Source organism: Mya arenaria, chromosome 3 (genome assembly GCF_026914265.1).
Source record: "Mya arenaria isolate MELC-2E11 chromosome 3, ASM2691426v1".
Classification (NCBI taxonomy): domain Eukaryota; kingdom Metazoa; phylum Mollusca; class Bivalvia; order Myida; family Myidae; genus Mya; species Mya arenaria.
Window position 1 is genome coordinate 43,780,383 of NC_069124.1, and position 18,965 is coordinate 43,799,347.

Below are 18,965 nucleotides of genomic sequence, written 5' to 3' on the forward strand. Positions count from 1 at the left end.
AAGATTACCTCCCCTTGATATAAATTTGCCATGGATGATTGAAAATCATACATTTTCTTCTCTTAGAAATTACAAGAAAAGGTACAGTTTGTCGTCCATAGTTTGTTTCATTATTTTCCCTTTTTTTGATATAAATGAATTTTCACGAATTTTGACCAAAAATAAATTGAAGTTTCACTTTTTTGTCAATCAATTTTATTGTTTAAAATCAAATTAACAAATTAAAAAGCTACCTCTCTACCCTGGCCTGGTCATTATTCACTATAATGCGCGTTAAGGGAACTTTTTAACATTTAGACATTCATAATGTTCCCTTAAGTAGCAAAAACAAAAATGGTCAAAGACTATGAATGGGCTGTTTTATGTACTACATTTATGATAAGTGTTTTTATTGTGTTAGTGTTTTGTTTATTCCAGTTTATCAAGCCATTCAAGGTCTACCTTTTGGCTGCATTATGTCTTGACCACGGCATTATGCCATCATGACTTTGTCATGAGTGTCATAAGATAGGGGTGACTGCAATTCCTAGTCAAATCCATGGGTTTCTCTCTTTTTGTTTACCCTATTTATTTTACATATAATATAGTTGTTGTATTTTTTCAAGGTAAAACCCTGTGATCAAATTCAGATAATAAAAGACTTCATGAAACAGTGAGATTCAAGTGATCCGGGTGTGATGCCATAGCTCTTTGTGAATAGACCTCTTGGTACTTTAACATCCTTGATGTATAGCACCGATACACAGGATGCAATGTCTTTTGGTTTAATGGGTGGGAATTTGAACCCCAACATTCTGCACCCAAAGAAAACGTTCTACCGCTGAGCTATCGTGTTAGAGTGGTCTAAAAGTATACAGGTGGTCGCCTTTCACCAAAGAGGTTCTTGGTTTAATCCCCAGCAGGGTCACTTTCTCACGGCCTCTCATGCTACGGACTCAACATTCACTGTGGTTCATACCAATATTCAGCTGTCATCAAGCTCAAACAATGTGTTATAATCTAAATATGTTTTAATTCAGAGAATGGCAGAGTCCCAGCAAGTGAGTGCTTTTCCTCTGCCCCCTATGCAGTATGTGAACCAATATACAGATGAAAATGTTAAACGGGGAAGGGTCCCCCCACCACCTCAGCCAATGGAGGTTTGTAACAATACATAAACTGGAAAATGTCATTTGCAGGAAAGGTTTTTACATGTACTGGCTAAAAATATCCATAATTATACAGTTTAATTTTGTTAATCCACAGGTGTAAAGCTTAACATTTTTAGACCAAAATAAGATTATATTAAAATATTCAGCAAGATCGTTGATAAAATTTGATGGGTTTTTTATCAGGAAGCCTATAAGTTATCCGTCCATCATAGAAATGATTTAGTATGGCCCAAAGCCACACAAAAAAACCTGTTTCTGATTTAACCGCTTTGGTTATGGGGTCAATTGGTCGGGATTATTTTGTATAGTAAATTTCAGCCGTTTTGATGTCATTTAAAAAAACAACCACATCACCATTGTCTGGGTCAATGTAAAGAGGGCTCTATAAAAAGAGTTCATTTACATGTTTTGTTGGTACAAGAAACAACAGAAAAGATATACACAAACAGAAAAAACTTAACAGGCTCAAGGGCAATTTATGAATATGTTGATAGGTTTGGTGAACAAAAGGTTTGAAACAAATTGAATATAATATGAATCATGTTTGTATTTTCCCCCTTTTTGCCAAAACAACTCTATTTTATCCCCTATCAAAGAGCCCCGCCACGATTTTCTTAAAAGTGGATAAAAAACACTGGTCAAGAAACTGGAAACATTTTTTTTGTCACTACTTATCTTTCTTCTTCAAAGTTCCATTCATAGTCTTAGTTGATCAATTAAATGTAAGTGTGATTGTATTCTTTATTTATTACAGGACACTTACACAATGTTTGGGAATGGGTTCACATCAGATGATCAAGTAATACGACCACTTGAGTCTCAGGGATTCCGACGTCTTCATCCACAAGCTTACGATCATAAGCGTGAGCTTAAAAAATTGAACCACTCCATTCTTGCAAATTTCTTGGATTTGTTGGACATCCTTATAAAAGCCCCTGAATCAGGTAAAAGACATGAAAAACTTGAAGATCTGAATCTTTTATTCATTCACATGCATCATCTCATCAATGAATTTCGACCTCACCAAGCTAGAGAGACATTGCGAGTTATGATGGAACTTCAGAAGAAGAAACGGGATGAGACTTCGGAGAAGTTTCAGAGCTACCTGGACAAAGTGAAAGACTTGATTCAAGCTAGTGCTAATGCCCTGCCAGACGAATTCAGCTTGGACTCAAAAGTGTTGGTCAAGAGTGAGATCTTAACGTCGGAGATGTCGGACAGTGAGCAGGTGAATGGGTCTGGAGATTGTGACCAGCTGGACCGAATGATGTGTGACATTGTAGAGGGAATGTGAGCAGTTGTTGATGGAATGTGATCACTAATTACAGTTGTGACATTTTGCAGGGAATGTGATCTCTTTTTACATGCATGACATTGTGGACGGAATGTGATCACTTACGGAGGAAATATGACCATAGAAAAAACAAGAAAGAAAGAAAATGACATCAATAGCAGGATTCTATGTTGGTCCACGGATTTCTGGACAAGGGCTTTACCGCTGGACTACTGAAGCATCGATGTCACATGGGTGTTGTATATGTAACAGGAGGAATGTTATCACTCGTGGCTTTGTAGAGGGAATGTGATCTCCCTTGACATGTGAAGGGAATGCAATCATTCATTACATGTTTGAGGGAATATTATCACTCAATGTGTGGTTTATATTGTAAATAGTTTTAATATCACATAATCCTTTTCCTTTGTTTTTCCATTTCCTTGTTTTTGCTAAAGTCCTTTTTGCTTCATTTCCTTGTTTTTGCTAGTTTTCAATGTTTAAAATTTGCTATGCCATTATCTCATCATTGTCATACTTCAACAAATTGATATTTCACTACATTATACATTTTGAACTCGTGACTTGATCCATTTGTGAGCAAATGCAAATATTAGAGGCACGTAAGCCTTAATTGTAATTAAATATGTATCACCTTTGTTTATATTTTTATATACATTTCTAAGTAAGAAAATTTGAAATGAAATTCAACTATTAAAAGTGCTGCTGAGCAAACCCTCCTCTGTTGTTATATCCAGTCGAACAAGAGGCATACTTCATAATTATTAAATAAAGAGTTATTGGCCTTGCCATAGATGTATGTATTGTCATTGGCAAAATATGTATCAAGTTATATTGGAATATCAGAAGTGTTCTTAGTTGTAGCCAATAACCAAAATTACACCAAGGGTGTGGCAATATGTAATTATTTACCTCGAAAAACAGACAAGCTAAATGTTTAAAAGTAACCCAAAAAATGCCACCAAAAAAATAAAAGATAGGCAGGAAAATTCAATCTCGGGTCCGCTGGATTTGTAGACAAGGTGTTTACTGCTAGGCTACTGAAGCGTCAAATTTCATGTGATGTGGACATACTTTTGAACCAAGTTATCATTTTTGTTGTTATGTTCCATTGTCCGGCAGATGGTTAATAAGAAATGTTCAAGAGGCCAACTAATGTAACCAGTACTTCAGGGATGTGATTGACCTGGCAGCTGAAGAGCTGAAACCATTTCTGCGATGGGTTCTGGGGGCAATTTTGGGGTGAAAGGGGTCAAGCACCCTGCTGCAGAAGCAAAACTGGCTTTTAAGAAGCCCTTTTTAGGGCTCTTCTACTTACTAGATGTCAAATCTAACTACAAATAAAGCAACAAACAAAAGCCACTAGTTATCTTTTTACCAGTTAATATTTTGATTTTTTTAAGTCCCTTAAGCCATGAGATCTGCATAATTCCGAACAAATCACATCCATGTAGTTTGTTTATTTATTCATTAATATACTGACCAAAGCAGAGATTTGGTTGTCCGGTTAGCACAGTGGTAAGTGCACCCTCATCTGACCAAGGCTTGCGATTCCCTGTATTGTTGTATGTGAGTTTGGTAGGTGTTCACCAAGCTGGACAATTAGGTTTACTTCAGGTAATATGGCTACCCCCAAAAAGCAAGGCCAAACTTACGTGCATCAATGTGCCAACAACAGTGACAAAGTGTGTACTTTAATATAATTTTCCTTATAATCGTAAAATAAATCAATTTTAATCAAGCTGAAAGGGTGCCTTTAAACTCTTGGCATGTTTAACCAAAAACGGTAGCCTGTTTGAATGTGAAAATTTGTTTTACACTAAAAGCCCATTTATTAACTGTCTCTGAAACTTACACAGTCTACAGTATATCAAGTATAAGACGAAAGCTTTTAAGGAAGAAGTAAATATTTAGGGGTCAGTTGTCAAAACAACTTATAGTTGAGCATGTCCAGACTGTAATATGATCAGTTCTAGAATTTGACCAAATATCTAGAGGAAATTTAACTGAACAAGATATTCAGGTGTCTGTAGGTCATAGTTCCAAGGTCATATATGAGTGGCAAAATGAATTGCTTTAGCTTCTCTGAACTGTAACTTGGTCACGCATTGGCATTTTTCAAATGCTTTTTTTCTCAGAAAGTCATAGTATTGTTATGCTTATAAAAATCTCTCAAATGTTTCAGAACAGCTGTTCTTATATATTCATTGTCAATATATGAATGATTCATTTTCAATTTTAATTAAATGCATCCCTCTACAACCATTTGGTTTCAAACAAAAAAATTGCCAGTCCACATCATTATTTCATGAACATATTACTTAACTCGATGCCAAATGGTGACATGTCAAACCCGTGTAAGAGCTTTTGACACAGATATAATGCTGATATATATTCCCTGGATACACAGACTCAGAAATAAAGGGTCCACAAGAAAAAGTATAGGACTCGGGATTCGCAGTGATCACTTTAAAACGCAATATAAAGTTAAACAATGTTGGTGTTAACATGCATGTTTATTGCACTATTGTTCTTACAATAATTATAATGAAAAACATGTATTCATAATGTATTTGTTTTGAACAAATATAACTCAAAACAGAATGATAACAAAGAACTATAAAGTTACTTTCTGTGACATAGAAAACTGCAACATAGAACATAATGCCTTGAACATAATTACAATAACTATTCTTTTCATTTCAATTTGTAATCTCTCATGGACTGAAGGAAATAATTTTAACATTAACAATTTTGTAAGTACCGGTACTTCTCCAGTGATTTATTTGCATAAGGCAATTGAACACATTTTATTGCAATATGTATTCATTCAGAGATTGAAGCAATCAATTATAACATTAACAATATTTTGCGTAAGCCTCCAGCAATTTAGTGGCATTGGACAAGTGAACACATTTTATTACAATATATAAACACTCAGTGATTGGAGGGGAAAGTTTTGTGGGTATGTCACCAATATTGTAGTTGTGCTTGGCAATAGAACACATTTCATTACAATTTGTAAGCATCCAGAGATTGAAGGAAACAATTTTAACAGTAACAATATTTGCGTAAGCCTCCATCGATGTATATGTAGTTGCATTGGACAAGTGAACACATTTTATTACAATATATAAATACTCAGTGACTGAAGGGCAAAGTTTTGTGGGTATGTCACCAATAATGTAGTTGTTCTTGGCAATAGAACACATTTTATTACAATTTGTAAGCATCCAGAGATTGAAAGAAACAATTTTAACAGTAACAATATTTTGCGTAAGCCTCCATCGATGTACATGTAGTTGCATTGGACAAGTGAACACATTTTATTACAATATATAAACACTCAGTGACTGAAGGGCAAAGTTTTGTGGGTATGTCACCAATAATGTAGTTGTGCTTGGCAATAGAACGCATTTCATTTCAATTTGTAAGCACCCATGGATTGAAGGAAACAATTTTAACAGTAACAATATTTTGCGTAAGCCTCCATCGATGTATATGTAGTTGCATTGGACAAGTGAACACATTTTATTACAATATATAAACACTCAGTGACTGAAGGGCAAAGTTTTGTGGGTATGTCACCAATAACGTAGTTGTTCTTGGCAATAGAACACATTTTATTACAATTTGTAAGCATCCAGAGATTGAAGGAAACAATTTTAACAGTAACAATATTTTGCGTAAGCCTCCATCGATGTTGTTGCATTGGACAAGTGAACACATTTTATTACAATATATGATCACTCTTTGATTGAAGGGAAAAGTTTTGTACGTATGTCTCCAACAATGTAATTGCGCTGGGAAATTGATCTCATTGCATTAAAATTTGTAAGCATGCATGGACTGAAGGAAAGAATTTTAACATTAACAGTTTTGTATGTATGTCTGTAGCAATGTAGTTGTGCTGGGCAAATGAACACATTTTATTACAATATATGATAACTTGGAGATTGAAGGGAATAGTCTCGTGTGTAAGTCTACCGTGATGTAGTTGTGCTGGGCGAATGAACACATTATATTACAATATATATTCAATCAGTTATTGAAGGAAATAGTTCTGTGCACATGTCTCTAATGATGCAGTTGCTCTGCGCAAATGAGCACATCTTATTACAATTTGTTCGCACTCAGAGATTGAAGGAAACAATTAACATAAACAATTTGTGCATATGTCCCAGCGATGTAGATGCGATGGGAAATTGAACTCATTTAATGGCAATATGTATTAACTTAGTTATTGAAGTAAATAATTAAACATTAACAACATTGTACTTAAGCCTTCTGTGATGTAGTTGCGTTTGGGCAAACGAATGCATTTTATTACTACATGTGTATATGTATTGACTCAGTGATTTAAGGAAACACTCTTTTGCTTATGTCTTCAGTGATGAAGTTGTGTTGGGCGAATGAACACATTTTATTACAATATATAATCACTCTGACAGTGATTAAAAGAAACTATTTTAACATTAACAATTTTGTGAGTATGTCTTCAGTGATGTAGTTGTGCTTGGCAACTGAACACATTTCAAGACAATTTGTAATCACTCAGTGATAAAAGGGAACATTTAACATTAACAATTTTGTGCATATGTTCTATAGCTATGTAGTTGCTTTGGGCAACTGAAAACATTTTATAACAATATGCATTCTAAGCACTCACAGATTGAAGGAAACAATTAAGGAAGTAGTTCTAACATAAGCAGTCTTGTGCGTATGTCTCCAATAATGTTGTTGCATTGAGCAACTGAACACATTTTATTACAATATATACGGTATTCATTCAGTGATTGAAGGAAACAGTTTTGTGCGTATGTCACCAGTGACGTAGTTGCTTCTCTGGGATGGGGCCAGCCCCAGTGGGCTCCCATACTGGATAACAGGACTCCTCTTCGCCCGTGGAGAGGGTTGGGGCGACATTCTAGACCGGGACTTCAGCTTGGCTGGACTCTGCCATCTAATGTAAAATTTAGTAAGTCTATAAAATGTTGTAAACAACAACTTGTACACTAGAACAGTGTATGCAAATTAAAGAGATTTCTTTCATACTCAGTCTATACGAAAACACTGACCTTTATCATGTGGTTTATCAGAATATGTTAGATCACATTTTTTAAAGAAAACAGGCATTATAACAAAGGAAATGGTTTTTATCATATATATTGCTTTAATTCATATAAACAAAGTTACTATAAAGCATTGTTATCTATTCTTACTCCTTAATTTCATTGTTGCTTTTAGTGCCCAAAACCCAAATAAATGTATTTTTAGTTCTGAAAATGATATGTACACTAAATGATATTAAGATAAAATTATAGTATTTAAGATATTCTTCAGTTATAATGTCATAAGACCAGAAAATACCCAACTTAGGAAAATTGCATAAGGAAATGACTTAAGATGTTTTATCATATGAATATCAGCTATGACTGACAAGCATGTTTTGACATATTTTTTGCAGTATTTCTAACCATACCTGTAGTTGGTGTCTTTTAAGAACTTGTTCAGTGCCAGTTTCCAATGGAAGGTGTTAGGGAATTGGTCAGGGGTGATTAGAGTATTACTGAGGGCACGGCACACATCTAGGTCTTCCCGCGTCGGCTGAGGGCTGAAAAAGAGGTTTTGAAAATATTACATATTTCAAGTTAAACTTATGAGGGAAGATATTATGGGTTTTGGTCTCGCAAGGGCAAAAAATACATATAGCTCTTCCTTAGTCGGCTGGAGGCCATACAATAGGTGATGTGTTGAAATGAGTAAATGTTTCGAAATGAAGGTGTGAAGGAGGAATGGGTTATGGTGTCCCAAAGGGCATGACAAACATCCAATTCCACCTTTGTCCGCTGGGGTCTGAAATATAGAGTAGGAAAAATTATCAAATGAGAGTAAGATTCCAATGGAAGGTTGTGTGAAAATTGGGTTAGGAGAATGTCAAAGAAGGCACGAAACACCTTACTGTTGGTCCTCACATGTTGACCAGGAAGCTGCAACAGAGGTAGAGAATACTTACTGAGTGCCAGTTTCAAGTACACAAAGAAAGAGACCAGAAGTGATTTTAAATTGTTTGTTTCATTTTTCAACAATATGTACCGGTAATTTTATTTCACCTAAAAATACTTGTACGACAAACAGATGCTGAGCTTTGATTAAGACAATGGAAAAAAATATATGAAACTTAATGCGCTAAATTATTAAATAAATTGTTCTGTATTGAAAGTGTCTTAAATACCCATGTATGTATCCACACTTTGGCAGTGTCTCTGCCCTGGTAAGATAAGCCATCACAGTCGTCTTCTCACCACTGGATGCCCCTATCTCAACTACCTCCCCTTCAGCCTTGCTGGTAATGTCCCCTTCCACAGCGGCCACACCCACATTCTCCAGCAACAACAGTTTTTGAGGTAGATCTGAGATATCCAACGATACTATACTCACTGTCTGACTTTCGTTTCCTTTTAGCAATTTCCACTGTAGAATAAAATGAACACTGGTTTCTATGTCACTCGAGTCATTGGAGTTTGTACTGGCCTTGGAGTTTGCAAAGTTCTCACTTAAATAGTCATTTACATAGTCAAGTAATGTCTGAAAGGCCTTGCTACAACTTATTCGCACACACACCACGTCTGACCCTGGATCTGACATCTGGCTACAGAAAGACTGACTAGAATCAGATTCATCCACTGCTGTCTGGAACGACCCTGTCGATCCTGAGCTAATTGATCTGATTCTTGCAAGTTGTAGTTCAGGCTTATTCTTTATGGTTTGATCTTCACTAGTGCTAGCATCATTTTGTTCTATACTCTCAATTTTCGTTTTAGTTGTTTTACTTTCCACGGTGTTGGAACCATCTTCTTCTTCATTAACAGTATCAGCCACTGATTTTATGTCATTTTGTTTGTCAGAGTCAGGTTGCACTGAACTTGCTTGTTTTTCACTCTTTTGTTCAACATTACTATTGAAATCAGTTATATTGTCAGACTCATCATTGCTGTCATTTGGTTTAGACATGCTTTGATTTCCATCATCTATGGATTCTTGATCTTTTAAAGATTCATCCAAGAAATTCAATTTCGCAAATTTTTTGGCCAAATTTGTCATTGGACTTACAACATCACTACCTGACAGGAAACTATCACCAGCCTTCTGATCATTACTTTCTTTAACAACCTCACCTACAGCACCATCAACTTCATCAACCCCATCTTTTACAGAATCTTCAAAACTGTCCATGCTTTTCTTGCTTTCTCTCATAAAATCATGGTAAAGTGACTTTGCCGAATTTTGGGACGATGAGCTCACCCTACTCCGATCCACAACAGGAGTAACTAGCCCAGATTGTAGCCCAGAATCCAACACGTCGTCCACTATACAGTGCTTGTCCTTGTACTCCCGTACGAAGGTGGCCCAGACCCGCCTGGCAAGGAAATCCTCCAGGGCCTGGAGCCCCTGAGGAGAGGTGACATCCACAAACTGGTCCAAGAACTCCCAGTATTCATTCCAAGGAATGTGCATCTCAGAAGCCAGCTTTCTGAAACATATCAGGAACTTTGTCATACAGTTAAAACCTGTTGGCTCGAACTCTCTTGGCTCAAATTCCTCATTGGCTTGAACTGCATGTAAAAGATAAATTTCTATATACTAAAGGTGAGCATTCCGGCTTGGCTTGATTTTTCCTAGCTCAAGGTAGTTTCGCCACTTCCTGATAGTTCAAGCCAATGGGGTTCGACTGTATTTTATTCATTGATATTAGGCTGGTAACCAGTCAAACAAGGGCCATTACTCGACAATCAGTGAAAGTATAATGAAAATTTATAAGTCTTGCTTTACATGTGCGTATAATGTCTCTGGCATCTTGTATACTGTACACTAAGTTTCATTTTTAGATCTTGCATGTTTGTTTAGTTACGGTCTAGGTTAACGTTTTTGAATGCCGAATCGAACACTAAGGGCAACATAAAAACATAACAGAATAACCCAACACTTCTTTGAAAACAGAATGCTAAAATTGATAGCTTCAAAATAATTTATATACCCAACAGTGCCCAACTTTGCTTTTTTATATGCAAGTTTAATTATTGTTCAATTTAATTTATTATTCAAAATAATATTGAATAACATTAATCGAAAAATACGATATACCGTATCCCGATCTTCAACTACCGTTTTAACTCGTATATACTCGATCAATATTACGCGAGTAACATCCCTTTCTACATATACCTAAACAAACTCTCGGCTTGAAATCGACCTCAGAAAAAAAGTTAAACAAATTGTTACTGGGTATTATACGCAGGCATTTTTTTGCATCAAAACTGAGGGAAAAAAGGGCGTCCAATACCCAGTCATTTACGGTACTTTATGGTACAGTCAACACAATTAGACTTTTGGATAATCAAGACAGAATACTGATGTAATTGCTTAAAATCGAGAATTTGAGCAAGCCCGGAAAACATTTTAAGAACGCAGGGCTTGTGCTACTTTCAACTTCAGATGATATAAACACTAGACTTAAAACTACCTTCCGATCCTCTCATATCCCTTCTCAGAGTCGCTACGTTTCAAGTTGAAGTATTCCTCCTTGTGGGGACTCTGGGCCGGGGGCGTTGTCCACTTCCTGTGAAATATCTCTGCCTGCAAGAAAACATTATTTTGTCTTTATTAATATGTATAAAAAAAATTTGCACATCAAACCTTATAAGTAATATGACAGAAAAGTATAAGATATGATAAGCCTACAGGTAAGCAGATATTTTCGAAAGGAAAGTGGTACATCATATACAATGGACTGTACTACATGTATGCAGCTTAAAAACAGACATGCCACAGGTTATAGTTTCAATGGGAACTTGGTCATGTCATGTGACAATGACTGGCCTATAACAAGTATACTTCTGTCAGCACATGCCCACACAAACATAAGGGACTCCCACAGGCTACAGAGAATACTTGAACTGTCAAAGAGAGACTTGATCATATCATGTGACCAAGGCTGACCAATTATAAGATTTCTTATGTTAGCACATGCCCTAACAAACAAGGGGGGGCTCCCACAGGCTACAGAAATCCTGGGATTGTCCAACACAGACTTGATAACATCAGTTGACCTATGCTGACCAATCCCTAATGAACTTACATCAGACGGGGACATGGGCCCAGCACACGCCCTCACAGACATTGGGGACTCCCGTGGGCTACAGGGGACTCGGGGATTGTCTAGTGGGGACATGGTCACGTCAGGTGACCATGGTTGACCAATCAAAGGGGTCGATGTGTTGTCTTCCGATCGGATAAGTGGCACATAACACTGACCTGAAAGTACAGGGAATTAACAACGTTATGATTAATTCTAAATGAACATGTATCTTTTGTACAGTATTTTTTTAATGATAAATCTACAGATAATCTTAACATCTCTCGATATTTAACAAGATTAATATTTAAAATCAAGGTCTTGACTGCAACACATACCCGGTACATGTTTTGCCTAAGGGTAAACCATTTTTAACAAAATACTATTTTCTTCATCATTAACAACTAAATGAATATGCGGCATTGTCTGCTAAAATGAGTCATTTTGCCAAAGAACTAAATTTAACATGCTGATGTGATTTAAAAATCAATCTAAAAAATATTTTATAACTTCCAAAAGAGATTGTTTATAAAAGTTTTTCAGCATATCTATTGATTGAAGAGGCTTATCACAAAATGTGTCACTTTTTCCTCAACATGGCTACTTTTTGCTGATGATGTTACATACCGGTATGTTTATTTCTATATACAGTAAGAACCCTATATGCAATCACCCCGTTTTCACGACCAACCCACTTATTTTTGTTCACACCTGGGTTGACACGCAATACAAAGAAGTTTACAACACGTGTCACGGTTTACGACAACATGTAGCTGCTTTACAATAGAGGTCAAAATTAGAGTTAAAAACAAGGCAGTTATTGATAATTGATGGGTTTTTGATTGATTTAATGCTTTTGATTTATTTAATGCTTATGATTGGACATTAAAACTGTGTTGTTTTAATACATGTTATTCTATGAAAAATGTATGATGCAAAATTAATAAATGACATAGCTTCATATTTATTTTCTCTGCTTGAATAGTATTCACCATAGCCCCATATTACCAATACCCATAAATACCTGTACATGTACATGTAGAAATCTAATGAATTCCACAACTTAACAATTCACAAACCTAATCAGCACAAACTCAGTAATGGGACCAGCCCACTATTAAGACCATTTTCTCAAAGTCCCATAAGTGGTTGGAATAGAGGGGTTTTACTGTATATATACCTTTCCGAGCAATTCATCACACAAGTCTTAATGAAATCTTCAAATACCTAGCAAAAGCGCTCCTATCCTTTCCCTCAAGGCTGTAGATGATACGCTACATCTTGAACAAATTAACTGGAATATGGAAAAAGAAGAATTAATGTACAATCAACTCAAAATAGTGTTTTTCTCCTTATCACTATGTTGTGTAGTATATAAACACATAATGATTCGGATAATCAAAATAAAGACTTTATATATGTATATAATGAGCATGCAGCAAAATCATTTGGCAAATAAAATAGGATAATCCCATTTTATGTCGTTCATTTTGTATTTATAATTTTCTTGAATTGGCCCACCTTTACCTTTTGACAGACATATAAATATATTTATACTTGTCACCTGTTATGTAACCCTGCATGTTTTTTATTACCAGAAGAAAAGATTTCTGTCATTTGTTCTGGTTTAACCTAATAAAAGTAGGATTTAAATGTAATTATTTTTAGAAATTCCAATAAAAGCCATACTAATTAATGTAAAGAAATTGCAACTTTAAACTTACAATATAATGCAGCCACATAGAAATGAATGCCAACAATTTTGGTATTTTATTTATCAGAAACCTGATAACAGATAATCGAATACCAAAGATATAACCTTTTCTGATATCATAATCAAAACAATTTGCCGATTGTTCGGAACATTGTTCAAGTTAACAGCATTGTTATCAGCATTGTTATCAACATTGTTATCAGCATTGTTGGAAAAATATTTGGAAACAAGAGCTGTCACAGTATGTGACGAATGCCCCCGAATGTGACATTGACCTACGAACAAGGTCAGTACATGAAAAGTTTATCTTGCCTTTACGTGTCAAATACATATGGCAAGTTATTTTAAATTGCCTCTGAACATAAAAAAATACCACCCATACTTGACAACCTACACTGTTATGTCCTTATATTCAGAATTCCCTTGTGAATAAACACTTAGTGTATCTTTCACCTTAGAGGTAGGGACATGGGTCTTGCACACGACACGTTGTCTTCGTATGTGGAACACATGTAGCAAGTGATTTTAAAATCTGTCCATACAAGGGAAAGTAACAGCCCTGACACGACAACCTATACTCTATGTCCTTATATGCAGCACTCCATTGTGAATAAACACTAAGTGTGACCTTGACCTTTGAGGTAGGGACACGGGTCTTGCACGCGACACGTCGTCTTGGTATGTGGAACACATGTGTCAAGGTTTTTTAAAATCTGTCCATACAAGGGAAAGTTACAGCCCTGACACGACAACCTATACTCTATGTCCTTATATGCAGCACTCCATTGTGAATAAACATTATGTCTGACCTTGACCTTTGAGGTAGGGACACAGGTCTTGCACACGACACGTCGTCTTGGTATGTGGAACACATGTGGCAAGTTATTTTAAAATCTGTCCATACAAGAGAAAGTTACAGCCCGGACACGACAACCTATACTCTATGTCCTTATATGCAGCACTCCATTGTGAATAAACACTAAGTGTGACCTTGACCATTGAGGTAGGGACACGGGTCTTGCAGGCGACACGTCGTCTTGGTATGTGGAACACATGTGGCAAGTTATTTTAAAATCTGTCCATACAAGGGAAAGTTACAGCCCGGACACGACAACCTAAACTCTATGTCGTTATATGCAGCACTCCATTCTAAATAAGTCCAAGTGTGACCTTGACCTTTGAGGTAGGGACACGGGTTTTGCACGCGACACGTCGTCTTGGTATGTGGAACACATTTGGCAAGTTATTTTAAAATCTGTCCATACAAGGGAAAGTTACAGCCCGGACACGACAACCTATACTCTATGTCCTTATATGCAGCACTCCATTGTAAATAAACACTAAGTGTGACCTTGACCTTTGAGGTAGGGACACGGGTCTTGCACGCGACACATCATCTTGGTATGTGGAACACATGTGGCAAGTTATTTTAAAATCTGTCCATACAAGAGAAAGTTACACCCCGGACACGACAACCTATACTCTATGTCCTTATATGCAGCACTCCATTGTGAATAAACACTAAGTGTGACCTTGACCTTTGAGGTAGGGACACGGGTCTTGCACGCGACACGTCGTCTTGGTATGTGGTACACATGTGGCAAGTTATTTTAAAATCTGACCATACAAGAGAAAGTTACAGCCCGGACACGACAACCTATACTCTATGTCCTTATATGCAGCACTCCATTGTGAATAAACACTAAGTGTGACCTTGACCTTTGAGGTAGGGACACGAGTCTTGCACGCCACACGTCGTCTTGGTATGTGGAAAACATGTGGCAAGTTATTTTAAAATCTGTCCATACAAGGGAAAGTTACAGAGCCGGACGGACGGACGGACGGTGCGATTTTAATATGCCCACCTTCGGGGGCATAAAAAAACCACAGCTGTCACAGCTGCCTTAAATATTGTTAGAAATACTGCACATCACAAGTGTGTCCAACTTTTAACTTTTAACAAATTTCTGAGTAATTGGCCCTATGTCTTTGTAGAAACTTCCAGAGCAGTTAAGTTTTTCAAGTTAACAACGATGATTTTTTTTACAGGGTGTAAACTTTAACAAAGCTCTGAACAATCAGCCCAATGTCTTACATCTCTTGGCGAGTCACCCCACTTGTTTTTCAGCTGTTTGTCAGTTTTGGGATGAGCAGCCAGAACCTCCACCACCTTATCAAATCCAAACTTGCAGGCCATATGAAGAGGGGCATCACAGTTCTGGAAACAAGATACAAGTTGTGTATATTATAACAAAAAACATAAGCCCAATCAGTTATTTTCTGACATGGATGAAACAAGTTCTAGACATTATGTAGATAGCTTTTTTTAATATTTGCAAGTTCCTTTTTTTGGCATTATTTTGGTTTTGGCTAACTATGCAAGGTTTAAAATTTGTGACACCATTATCAAATCTTTGAAAAACCATGGTCAATCAAAAGTTTTGCTTAGGTTTAAAATTGGTGATCTGATTGATATGAAGAAGAAAAATGCAAAAATTAAACCCTCACAAAATTATATCAATTTATAATATAATTATAATAAATGTAATAGTTATTATTGTACACACATGTGTTTCACTGAACAAATATTTTCACAGCAGGTAGATCAGTGACAAAAAGTTGTTCTTCTTTCAGATGCATGAGTTGTATTAGCACATTGAACCATTTTGTTCTGCGTTCGTAATTATACAAGTAAGCTCACAGTTTTCATGTGTTCCAATTGTTCTGAAACATGAACATCATTGAGAGTAGAATTTTCACCATTATTAAATATGATATGTATACAGATTGTGTGCACTTACCCCTTTATCGGGCATATTGAGGTACATGTCTACAAGGAAGTTGACCCTGCTACTCATAGACTCCTCTGTGTTTACACTCAGACTGTACAGCATTCTAACAAACTCTGGGTCTTCCAGGATGTCAAGTATGGCCTGACACATTGCCGGCTGATTTTTCAGAGCTGCTACATGCATTGCTGTGTACCTTGGCCCTTCCTGGTAATATTAATCATTACCGCGAAAAATAATATATAAATGAATCACCATATGAAATAAAATGACAGGTTTATTTCTCATGCTGATAAGGCTCTTTTTTGATGTCTGACAATTTTTTGCACTTCAGATACCAAGAGGAATTAGAGCTCAAGGTGCCATAAATGTGTTCTGAATATAGTGAGAACTTAATTTAAAAAAAATTGGACCAAATGGCTACATGTCCAGTCTGTTGAAAGAGCCTTTAACACAGACATAATGATCTTTTATGTAATCTCAACACAGAATAACATTGAGTTGAACACTACGTGTACCTGCAAAAACTACGCCTCAGCATGGTGAGCCTCCATAGCATGCTTTTGGAAAATCCTATAATGCATGGTCAAGATACAGCCCAGATAAGGCTCAGTCCAGAACAGTCATATCAACAGTACTTTTTTTTGGACATTTAACCTCCAAGTGTGACCTGGACCTTTGAGGTACAGACCTTGGTTTTGTGCGAGACACGGTAACTTATCATGCTGAACCATCATGGCAAGTTTTTTGAAAATCCTATAATGCATGGTCAAGATAACAACTCGGACAAAGTTCAGTCAGGATGCATATACACAAAACTGCCATTGTGAAAATGATATCTCACTCACTTCAAGGGGGTTTGACCAAAATAGGACAGCAGGACCACAAAAAGTTATTCATGTATAATTATCCATTAATTTGTACTTCATAAAGCACATAATTCCTACACATTCGGAACTCCTCGGCCATTTTTTTCAAAAACAACCTCGGATGTATGCCGGTACATCAGTTGAAGTAGTTCGTAAAATTTTGAATTATATCATTAATTAATTGTAGTGTTTTAGAGTTGTATTTATTGATCTAAGTTTAAATTGATTGCCATTGAATTGTATTATTGCAAACATAATTAAGAATCCCAAGAGTTAAGTCACAAAGTTTAACTGCTAAATAAAATTACTACGCGATCTACTTGCGGCGGACTTAAACGTACCACTTTTTGAGTATGTAAACCGTCCAAATACATCCGAGGTTGTTTTCAATAAAATGGCCGAGGAGCTCCGAATGAATTCCTACACTTTACAAGGACTTTGTGTACCAAAAACAGTTGTAAACCTGGTATATGGCAGGGGTGTCTCCACTGCTGACAAGAAAGCGAGGATTATTCCAAACTGTGCTTTTGAATGTTTCTACATCTCCCAACTCTATGCATCTTCTCAGTTGAGCCAAATCCTGGGGCTTAGGACCTTTAAATGGAGAACTCTCTGTTGACACCTTGTTCTCCTTCCCATCCTTGAAAAAAAATGAGATGTTAATTCAGCAAATACTAGATTGCTTTTTCTTTTTTTCTTCCTTTGATTAAGTTGTACATTAATTATTGATACAGTCTCCATCCCCATATTAGATTAACTAATACTATAGACTATAGTAAATCTGTTTTCATAAAGGTGGCACCTACATGTATGTTAACTAATTTTGTAAAACAAAATGTAAAGACATAAATGATAAATTAATTTTAAATGTAGTATATATTATTATACAAGTTTATCCTACCTCCTTAGGTCTACGAGGTGATGCCAACACTGAATCTGCCTTTAGTTTTGAGAAAACTGAGGCATCATGCTGACTTTTAAAAACTTTGAACCTGGAACCTTTAACTTTTTTGGCCAGATTGAGGGCCAAAGTTTTTTCTGTAAAAACACGCTCCCCTGAAAATATATAGATCGAAAAAAGAACTTTTGAGGAATGACAAATATCCCTACAAACAACCTAAACAAAAGAATGGTAAACTATTACCATTTGGAAATAATTAATGTCCATCTTAACCTGAATTTTATGGTGAAAAACGTAAGTGTTCATTGACCCTGAACAACTGACAAACTCACCTCTGTATATTCCCCCAAACGTTTTTTGTAGGTAAACAGGCACGTAGAAAGCAAATTGACATTTTGGCTGTGGAAGGGGTGGGATAGGGGGTGGTGTCCCCTCAAGATTTTTTTCAATTTTAACCATTGAAACACTCGATTTCTGAATGAATTCATTCAACTTACATATTTTTCAATATATAAATAAGATTTACAATTAAAATTTAGCAAAAGATGATTATTCAAAAATAATAGTTGTATACCCTCTGGTAAGACTGCTCCATCTACTTCGTCATGATCTGGGAGGCAAACTGCGTAAAATACATCTGCCTGATCTGGAGCCAATTTTGATGTCAATTCTGAACTGAAGGCAGGTTCTTGCCTTTCAATCACAGGTTTGGGACAAGCCAAATTAGGTTTTGGCTCTCCATCTTCATCATCAAGTTTTCCACCTTGCTGTAGAAATAGATGTTTGGCCAATCTCTTTTGAAACAAGAAAGCTGACGATGGGGCAATGGGACCAACTTTGATACCATTTTCCAGCAGTTTTTCTCGCAAAGTCTTGATGTCATACTGCTTAACTTGTTCTAGAACTTGATCCATTTCATATATTTTCTTTCTACCAGCTGACAAACACAGGCAAGTATATAAAGTGTCAAATAATCACGGCATTTTCTATTGAATATCGCGAATTTACATGATTCTTAAGTTTAAAAAAATATGTAGTTGTAATATTTGCAAGCAAAAATAAAACAAGCTCTGTCATTGGTCAAATCAAATTACTTTATCCAATGATAGAT

General features: G+C 36.2%; 2 protein-coding genes across 3 annotated transcripts; one reads left to right on the forward strand and one right to left on the reverse strand.

The window, feature by feature from the left end:
- Positions 1-7: 7 nt before the first annotated feature.
- Positions 8-3,159, forward strand: LOC128228209 (mediator of RNA polymerase II transcription subunit 7-like). The gene is made up of 3 exons (XM_052939373.1): positions 8-81; positions 1,020-1,139; positions 1,906-3,159. The coding sequence occupies exons 2-3, from the start codon at positions 1,023-1,025 to the stop codon at positions 2,443-2,445; spliced, it is 657 nt and encodes a 218-aa protein (XP_052795333.1). The 5' UTR covers positions 8-81; positions 1,020-1,022; the 3' UTR covers positions 2,446-3,159.
- Positions 3,160-4,942: 1,783 nt separating this feature from the next.
- Positions 4,943-18,886, reverse strand: LOC128228876 (ankyrin repeat and LEM domain-containing protein 2-like). Of its 2 annotated transcripts, XM_052940410.1 has the most exons (11): positions 18,429-18,883; positions 17,855-18,009; positions 17,417-17,593; positions 16,097-16,291; positions 15,391-15,513; positions 12,809-12,875; positions 11,585-11,760; positions 10,970-11,082; positions 8,681-9,979; positions 7,928-8,059; positions 4,943-7,408 (listed from the first exon to the last, which is right to left on the reverse strand). In XM_052940410.1, the coding sequence occupies exons 1-11, from the start codon at positions 18,766-18,768 to the stop codon at positions 7,231-7,233; spliced, it is 2,955 nt and encodes a 984-aa protein (XP_052796370.1). In that variant the 5' UTR covers positions 18,769-18,883; the 3' UTR covers positions 4,943-7,230. The 2 variants fall into 2 exon arrangements, with proteins under 2 accessions (XP_052796370.1, XP_052796371.1); XM_052940411.1 differs by lacking the exon at positions 4,943-7,408 and having other exon boundaries at positions 7,934-8,301; positions 18,429-18,886.
- Between the last annotated feature and the right edge of the window lie 79 nt (positions 18,887-18,965).

Bases quoted from the DNA above. Each gene is read 5' to 3' on its own strand.
- LOC128228209 (XM_052939373.1), top strand. From the start codon at position 1,023: ATGGCAGAGTCCCAGCAAGTGAGTGCTTTTCCTCTGCCCCCTATGCAG. The intron at 1,140-1,905 runs GTTTGTAACAAT...TATTTATTACAG, and splicing joins CACCACCTCAGCCAATGGAG to GACACTTACACAATGTTTGG.
- LOC128228876 (XM_052940410.1), bottom strand. From the start codon at position 18,768: ATGGATCAAGTTCTAGAACAAGTTAAGCAGTATGACATCAAGACTTTG. The intron at 11,083-11,584 runs GTAAGTTCATTA...GTTTTCTTGCAG, and splicing joins GGCCCATGTCCCCGTCTGAT to GCAGAGATATTTCACAGGAA. The intron at 8,060-8,680 runs GTATTTAAGACA...CCTCTTTTTCAG, and splicing joins AAGTGTGGATACATACATGG to CCCTCAGCCGACGCGGGAAG.